Here is an 8,784-nt window from a genome sequence, read left to right on the forward strand (position 1 = left end):
AAAAGTCTCACTCTATTCCCCAAACTAGAGTGCTGTGGTGTCAGCCTAGCTCAAAGCAATCTCAAACTCTTGGGCTCAAGCAATCCTCCTGCCTCAGCCTCCTGAGTAGCTGTGACTACAGAATGCATTGTATTGGCTTATTATTTTTAAACAACTTTATGTTTTAAAATTTCTTATATTGGGTTCTAATATAGAGAACATTAGTAGATATAACTCACTGAAACAAGCTCTTTGGAGTCCTCATAGGTTTTTTTAGTTTTTAATTTTTTTGAGAAAGAGTCTCACTCTGTCACCCTGGGTAGGGTGCTGTGACATCATGGCTCACAGCAACCTCACACTCTTGGGCTCAAGAGGTCCTCTTGCCTTCACCTCCCAAGTAGCTAGGACTGCAGGCACCCCCCCACAATGCCTGGCTAATTTTTCTGTTTTTAGTAGAGACTCTTGCTAAGGCTGCTCTTAAACTCCTAAGCTCAGGCGATCTGCCCTCCTTGACCTCCCAGAATGCTAGAATTACAGGCATGAGCCACTGTTTCTGGCCATCAATAGTTTTTTAAGAGTGCAAAGAATTTCAGAGACCAGAGTGTAAGAATGTCTGGCTTACAATATCAGATAATGAGATGTAGTTGGGTCCAACAGATAGTTATTGAGTATCTACCATGAGTGACATGCTGAGGATATAGTGCTGAGGAAGGCAAACCTGTTCTAGGTCATTATAAATTAATGGGAAAAATTCAGTATGGCTCTGTGCCCTCAAGCAAGAGATGATATATCTCTGGGTCTCAAAAACCCCTCCTAGGCAGTGTGTGGTCCAGATTACAGGCACAGAAGTGGTGCCAAACTGCCTGGAGTCAGATCCAAGCTGTTCAACCTTTGGGTGAGTAACCCTCCCTGTGCCTCAGTTTCCCTATTGGTAAAATGGACACAATCAGAGCATAGCACCTACCTCACAGGGTGTTATAAGAGTCAGATGAGTTATGGTTTGTGTCTTTATTTTTGAAATAGTCTTGTTATGTTGCCAGGTTGGAGTGCAGTGGGCATGATCATAGCTCACTTGCAACCTCAAACGCCTGGGCTCAAGTCATCCTCTTGCCTGAGCCTCCCAAGTAGCTGGGATTAGAGGTGCATGCCACCATACCTGGCTAATTTTTCTATTTTTTTCATAGAAACATGGTCTCACTATGTTGGTCAGGCTGGATTTTTTCTTTCTGGTATAGACAGAGTCTCACTATGTTGCCCAGGCTGGGTTTGGATTCCTGGCCTAGAGCAATCCTCATGCCTTGGCCTCCTAAAGCGCTGGGATTATAGGTGTGAGCCATCCTATCCAAAAGTTGTAGTTTATAACATGCTTCAAGCAATATCTGTTTGCTACTATTATTGAGTGAGGACAATCTTTGGAAACATATTAAGCCCTTTCCTGCCTAAGGGCCTTTGCCCTAGCTGTGTTCCCTAATTCTCTGTACCCTCTTTCCCCTCCCATACACACACATGACCCACTCTGCCAGTAGAACGGCTTGAGCCCAGGAGTTTGAGATTATAGTAAGCTAGGGCCATGCTGCTACACTTTAACCCAAGTGACGGAGCAAGACCCTATCTCAATAAATAAATACATAAATATAGAAACAAATAAATGAATAAAGTAAAATCACCGCCAAACCCTGGTTATGCTCTGCTAGGTCACTCTATTTCTTCTGTGAAGCCTTATAACTTTCTAAATATGAGTCTTATCCTTTATTAGTTTATTTAATTGGCTCTCTGCCCCCTCTAAAATACAGCTATAACAAGAGAATAGAGATATAACATAGATTTGGACTCTGAAATCAGAAAAAAATGCAGTTCAAGTTTATGCTCTGGTCAGACTTGTTACCTTGGGCAAGTCATTTCCTTAACTGATCCTCTGTTTTCGTACCTGCTGTTGAGGTGGTCCTGGCAAGAGCGCACCTCATCTGAACTGGGGTGGCCTCCTTCCACCAGCTCCTGGACTGTGTGGTTCACATCCAGAACTCGGCCCATCAGACTGTTCATCTCCTGGTCCAGGCTCTCAAATCTACAAAGGAGGATGAAGGTGCTCAGAGACTTTGACTGAGGGGAGCTGGGATTTTTATGAAACTGCCTCCTCCCGGCTCTACTCTCCTAACTTCTCAGGCTCTCTTGCTGCCTCCTTCTTCTCTTTCACCTGCTGCATACATGTTAGATTCCTCAGCACTCGGTCCTGGGCCTGCTGGTCTCATTTCCTCTCTGGGCCATCTTGCTCATCCCATAGGCTGGGTCCTCACCCCTGACCTCATGGCTTCCACACATTAGTGTCCATCCTCAGCCCCTTTCCTTCTGAACCTGTCTCCAACCTCAGGGCCTGCTATGTGCCTCCTTGGGTCCTCATACTCACACTGACTAAAATTGCTCTCAGCTTCTCCTTCTGGGTCCCATCTCAGGGATAACCCCACCAGGTCAGGGCCCAGGGCCTTGTTTTGGACAATTGCCCCAACCCATCAGTCCCCATGGCCTGTCCACTTGACCTCCTGCCCTGGTCCAGTCCTGTTCTCTTCCATCTGAGTCCTGCCTACAGCCACTTCTCTGGGCTCTCAGCCACCACTCTTAGCCCCTCCATCCCATCCTCTAGGGTAATCTGTTTTAAACAAGGCATGGTCCTTCCTTGTTTAAAACAACATTTGAAACAATTGGGTGAAGAGCAGGCCTGTGTTTCTATCAATGCCCAGCCCAAGACGTAGAATGGTAAAAACCTGTTGAATGAATGAATGAATGGATGAACCAAATCCTGGTGGGGGAAGGGTGCAGACAGAGAATAAACATTGTTCATCCACTAAATTGACTACCGATCAATAAGTCAGCCAACAGATAATCTGTAATATGTCACAGGGTGGTAAGTCCTCTGAAGAAAGGTAAAGCAGAATGAAGGAAAAGAAAGTGACAAGGGTCAGAGCTCTTTTTATAACTAGGGAGGTTATTTTTGTGCAGTGGCAATGGGAGTCCCAGGGGAGGAGCCAGGCTGAGGTGTCCACGGAGGAGCTTAAATTGTTAATTTCAGGCTGTGTAAATGTGAGCCTCAGTAATAATTGCGAATGTTTGGGGAGTGCACCCTGCATCCCCAGGCATCTAAGTGTCCTGCATGTATTAACTCATTTACTATTCATCACACACCCGGGTAAGGGCTATTTTACAGATGAGCAAACTGAGGTTTATAGAGGTTGGGCAAATCGCAAAACTGTCACAAAACTGGTTAAGGATGAATGAGGGATTTGAGCCCCTAATTCCAGCTGCGCTAGCACGGGACCTGTTGACCTAACAAAGGCAAGACGGGGCGCAAGAGGAAGAGGCCCAAGAGTCTCACAAGAGCGCGCTCACCGGTGCTGCACCACCTCGACGTCGTCCAGTGAATCGGGCACGCGCATGGAAAGCAGCCATTGCTCCTTTTCGCCGATCCACAGCTCACAGGCGTGCACCTCGCCGAACATGCGGTATACAGCGAGGGCGTCCCGCAGCCACTGGCGTCTCAGGGCGGCCACCTCGGTCACCTCGGCAAATAACTGCTCAGCCTCCACCACACGCACCTGCAGCGCCACCACCAGCGGCCCAGCCCCACTGGCACCTCCCAGCGTCGCCAGCTGGCGCCGGAGGCTGCCCACGGCACCGCGATGCGCCTCCACCTCCCCTGTGAGCGCCCGGTGCTGGCGAGCCAGGCGGCGGCTGGATGCTTCGTCGTGACCGAAGTCGCCGGCGGCTGCCAGGCGGTAAGCATCCCGAAGCCAGTCCAGGAGCCCATCGAGGTCAGCGCCAAACTGGTGCAGCGCCCGCGCCTCCTGCAGCCGCCGCTCCCGCCTTGCCGCCGCCTCTTCCAGCCGCTGCCAGCGGCGCCGAGCGCTCGCCGCGCGCTCCGCCAGGCCCGCCAGGTGCACTGTCTCGGCGCCCAGGCCCACGGCGCCGCCGGCCGCAGCCAGCTCCTCACCGCGCCGCAGAGCCTGCTGCAGCAGCGCCCGCCGCCCGCCCAGCTCGCCTTGCAAGATCTTGTGCTGCGCCAGTAGGCGCGCGGTGCTGGACAGGTCATGAGCTCCGCCCGCCGAGCCCGCCGCTCCAGCTGCGCCCGCCGCGCCGCCGCCGCCCGCAGCCTCTAGGAGGCGCTCCTTGTCGCGTGCCCAGCTTTCCGCTTCCTCCAGCTCCTGCAGCAGCGCCCACAGGCTCCGCGAGGCCTCCAGCTCTGCGCGCCGCTGAGCTGCCTGCTCCCGCAGCTCCGCCAGACAGCCGTGTACATGGTTCACGCGGTTGCAGATGACCTGCGGGTCGCAGGGCTGGTAGCCTGGGCCGGCAGAAGGGGAGGGTTCCAGGTTGGACACCGGCCATAGGGCGCCCAAGAGAAGGGGCTACCTAACCTGTTCTTTAGGTGCCAGGTCACGAGTCCCCTCCTGCAGGCAGGCTTCCCTGACTCCCCAAGGCCAGGGAAGGAGCCTTCTCTGGACCCTCTTGGGCTTCTCTGTCCCCACTCCCCAGACCTGACTACACTGCCTATTTTGTCTCCTCCATTGGACGCGAATTCAGTGAGGAAGAAACCGGGCTGTCTCTGAAAACTGGGCCAAAGGAAACTTCTCTGCTCTTAAGCGCCGTTTCCAGGTCCCCTCTCTCACCGTCTGCTGCCCTAACTAATTAATCCTAGGGAGGACATGAACTCCCCTTTTTCCTCAAATATTTCATTTTCTTCCTGGATCTCTAGTTTGTAACTAAAGAACTGTGAAATTAATTTAATGGGTCACGGCCAGCATCTCTTCACTGGATAGGATAGAATGAATGGAAAAATTTCAGAATTCAACACGTGAGATAAGGGGGAGCAATTGTTTTATAAAACTTCTGCTTCTGTCTGTGATGTGCGCACATGTGCGCATGTGAACTCTAGGTCATGAGGTAAGTGGATTTCTTACTGGATCAAGTAAGTGTGAGAAACACTGCCCTAGATCAAGGAAGTGTGAGAGACACTGCCCTAGACACTGTCCACACGGGGACTTGGAAGGAAACATCAACATTTGCCCTTTGCTCTTAGGATGTGGCCCAGGTCCATGAGGGTGAGAAACTCCCTCACCAACCTGCAAACAGACTGGCTCTCTCTTTGCTAATAAATGCTCCAAGATTCCCAAGGGCTGTGGCATTAGATCAAACAGGGAAACATCAAAGTGGAGAGAGACAAACTAGCCTCAAAACCCTCAGTGGCCAGAGCCTCAGTTTCCTCATCAGTGAGGAAGATAAAAGCAGTCACTGCTCACAGCTAGGCAGAGTGCTCTGATGAACATAAACAACCTCACAGACCACCAGTATCAGACAAGGCCACTCTGTAATGACGATGGAATAGGACAAAACCAAGGACAAAAACAACTCCATAATCATGCCTGAGTACAAAAAGGAGGTTACCATGCAAAGTACAAAAATGACCACACATCCACCTCCCCCAGCTATGATGAATGATGGCTGCCATGTACTGCAACAGCCTCCCTCTGCTCCTCCCACCACCTAGATAAAAACGATGAAGATGCCCCAGGTCCTGACAGCATCCAGGCCACAGCACCACACACTGTGCAGAATGATCCTCCAGACCACCTGGCACAGCCCAAAGCCTAAGCCCCTCCTCATACTTTCTTACTGAGATGGTCCAGGGGTCCCCAGCATGTGCACAAAGAGACAACAAACTCAAGTTGATTTGACCATGGGAAGATTCCTGGTGGCCTTTGGCATGCCATCAATAAAATGGGAATCTTATTAGAGCCAGTCTTGGTGTTGCCTATCACCATCTGTGTCCTTGTTTCTGGTAAAGACCTCCCTCCCTTTTCCCAGTCTGTGTCTTTGGAGCAGGCTGATGCCACTCCTGGCCCTGAAATGGACATGTCACATAGATGTGGCCAATTCTATCACTGAGTGCCCTGGGGTCATGCAACAGGGGTGGAACTCACTGTAGCTAGGGCAAGCTTTCTTCAGACCTTTTGTGACAACTCTTGGGAGAAAGTGACCTATCTCCTGCCAGAATATAAACATGGAGCTGAATGACTCTTCATTTAAACCACAAGGAGAGGAACTGCCTGATAATGACACCAACATAGAGACTAGAGATGGAGAGAGATGGAGGCTTAAAAGCACCCCCAAACCATCCCTGGATCTAGCCATACCTGAAGCCAAACCCCTTGTTTTAGTTACATAAGCTAATAAATTCCCTTTTTCTCCTTAAGCCAATTCAATTGAGTTTCTATCACTTGCTGCTGAACAGGCCCTATCTATACATTACTTTATACAGGTATTTTAATGGTATTCACTGAGATTGGACTGTGAAAGGCTTAGCACATAACAAGTTCTTAATGAACTTGAGCTCTTACTGCAGAATCTCAAAGCAGGAAGAGGTCAGATGGTCCAACCTGCCACTCATGGCACCAATTCCTCCTCCCTAAGATTTTGCTAAAGGAATATTCCCCTAGGCTCTGCTTAGATGCTTCCAAGAACAGGGAGCTTATCCTCTGCTAGCCTAGCACCAGCTCCAGGAGTCTACACCCCTAGTCCCAGCCTCAATACTCACCCTGTAGCTGGGAGAAACGCAGAGCAGCAGCGTTGAGTGCCTCTACCCTCTCACTCTGGGCTGCGATGTCCCCCTCCAGCAATCCATGTTTCTGCAACAGGTCATCTGCCTCCACCAGGTGCTGCCCACACTCCCGGGACAACAACTGAGCCTGCAATGGGGACAGTGCTGAGCACAGCCTTTGCACTGCCCCAGGCCACTCACCTCTCCCCATCACCTGTGCCAGCTCCTGCTGCTCTACACCCTCAGTCAGAGCTCTGACCTGTTTCAGTCCCCATCTCTGTCATTCTCTGTCTCTGTCTCCTTCTGAAGGCTTCCATCTCACATTGGATTTACATTTCTGGACTCTTGTCTCTGTCCTGGAATCTCTCTCTCCCTATTTCCATCTCTTTCTTCTTCCATTTTTTTCTTGTCTGCCCCTCTCTGTTTCCATCTCTCTCTTACTCTCTCTCTTTTTCCAACTCTACCCCTATCTCTTTCACTTTGAGTCTGTATCTTCCTCTTGGCTTCCATCTCCCTTGCCTCATCTCTCTCTGTATCTAGCTATTGAATTCTGGTAGCGCGCTCTCATTCTTCCTCTCTCCAGTCCCCCCAAATTGAGTCCATCTCCCTCTGTGCCTCTCTCTGTAGCCATATAGATTTCCATTGCCAACTTTGTATTTGCTTCTCTACCTCTTTCTCTCTCTCTGTCTCTCTCTCTCTAACTTTCTCTTTATCTCTTTCTGGCTCTCCCCTTTCATCTCCAACTCTCCGTTGACTTCTTTGTATCTAAATCTTTCTCTCCCCTCCTGACACACCACCCCCATCCTTAGCCTTTCTCTGGCCCCCACCTGCATCTCCTCCATCCAGTCCACCATGTACACCATCTCCTGGAAGACTTTCTGCAGGGCCAGGTTCTGTTCGAGCCGTGTCCGCCGAGCACCCACCAGGCCAGTCAGTAAGGCCCACTGGCGCAAGACGCTGTCACGCTGGGCTGCCACCCGCCGAGCATCATAGTAGCCTTCAGCTGCCAATGCCTGAGCCAGCTCTGCAACACCCTGTACCCGTTCCTCATAGGCTGCAATGTCCGCCTCAATAGCTTCATGTTTCTTCATGGCTGCCTCCACTGCTGGCAGCTCATACCCAAAGTTGTCCTGGGGCAGTGCAGGCCAGACTCACCCATGCTGCCTCAGCAGTCCACCTGTTACCTTGATCCTGTGTGACCCTGGAACTCCCTCCCTCCCATTACCCTGGAGACTGGCCCTACCCTTCCCAGTTACCCTGGAGACGAGACCCATCCTTGTCAATCATACTAGAGACCAGCCTCCTCCTCCCCTGTTACCCTAGTGAACAGTACCATCCTTCCCAGTTACCCTGGAGACCAACCCCATCCTCTTCTGTTACCCCGGAGACCAGTCCATTCCTTCCCTATAACCCTGGAGACCAGTCCCACACTCCCTTGTTACTTTGGAGACTAGCCCACCAGCCCCACCGACCCTAGTTATCCTGGAGACAGTACCACCCTCCCCTATTATATCTCCAGCCCTAAACTTGTTACCCAGGAAATAGGTCCTATCCTTCCATTGCCCTGAACATTATGCAACAGATATGCCCTATTCTGGAGACCAAGTCTATCCTCCTGAGTTACCCTGGAAACTAGATACAATCTCCTTTGTCACTTAAGAGTTTAGCTAAACACTCCCCCTATTTCTGAAGAGATTAATTCTGCCCTCTCCAGTTACTCTGGAGACTAGCCTCATCTACCATTACCCTGAAGGTCAGGCCCACTCTCCTCACCCACTAATCACTTAGGAGACCAGCTTTCTTTTTCAACTCTCTTTTGTCACCTAGGAGACTAAACCAACCCTTCTCTGTTGCTTAGGAGATCAAGTCTCCCTCTCTCATCCCAGGGCTGTCAGCCCCATCCTCTTTCCCTTTCCCCCGGAGCCAAGCCCTACACCTTGTACCTGGGAGACAAGGCGCTGGTTCTCATTCAGCCAGCTCTCCCTCATAGCCACCTTGTGGTCAAACCTCTGGGCCAGTAGTTCCAGTTTCTCTTGCCGGATCAGTTCAGCCCGTAGGGCAGCCTCTCGATCATGCTCTGCCTTCTCCAGCTGGCCCCATGCCTGGAGAAGACAGGAGGAGGCAGTCAGACTCTTAATAATTCCCCAAAGTTCAATGGCCCTGACTTCTCTGTCTGAGGCCACTCATAGCCCTTGTGGCACCTTTATGCAAATTGGAAAAAA

The 8,784-nt window shown here is 50.9% G+C and overlaps 1 protein-coding gene across 1 annotated transcript in view; it reads right to left on the reverse strand.

Moving 5' to 3' along the window:
- Positions 1-8,784, reverse strand: part of SPTBN4 (spectrin beta, non-erythrocytic 4) — an 80,605-nt gene that overhangs the window by 45,259 nt on the left and 26,562 nt on the right. Inside the window, exons 10-14 of the mRNA XM_003802104.3 lie at positions 8,506-8,744; positions 7,390-7,692; positions 6,560-6,710; positions 3,361-4,309; positions 1,907-2,044 (exon numbers count right to left, since the gene is read on the reverse strand). Coding sequence (XP_003802152.1) covers positions 1,907-2,044; positions 3,361-4,309; positions 6,560-6,710; positions 7,390-7,692; positions 8,506-8,744 — 1,780 coding nt within the window. The remainder of the gene's footprint in view (positions 1-1,906; positions 2,045-3,360; positions 4,310-6,559; positions 6,711-7,389; positions 7,693-8,505; positions 8,745-8,784) is intronic.

Source organism: Otolemur garnettii, unplaced genomic scaffold, assembly GCF_000181295.1.
Source record: "Otolemur garnettii isolate 467f Iridium unplaced genomic scaffold, OtoGar3 scaffold00233, whole genome shotgun sequence".
Taxonomy (NCBI): domain Eukaryota; kingdom Metazoa; phylum Chordata; class Mammalia; order Primates; family Galagidae; genus Otolemur; species Otolemur garnettii.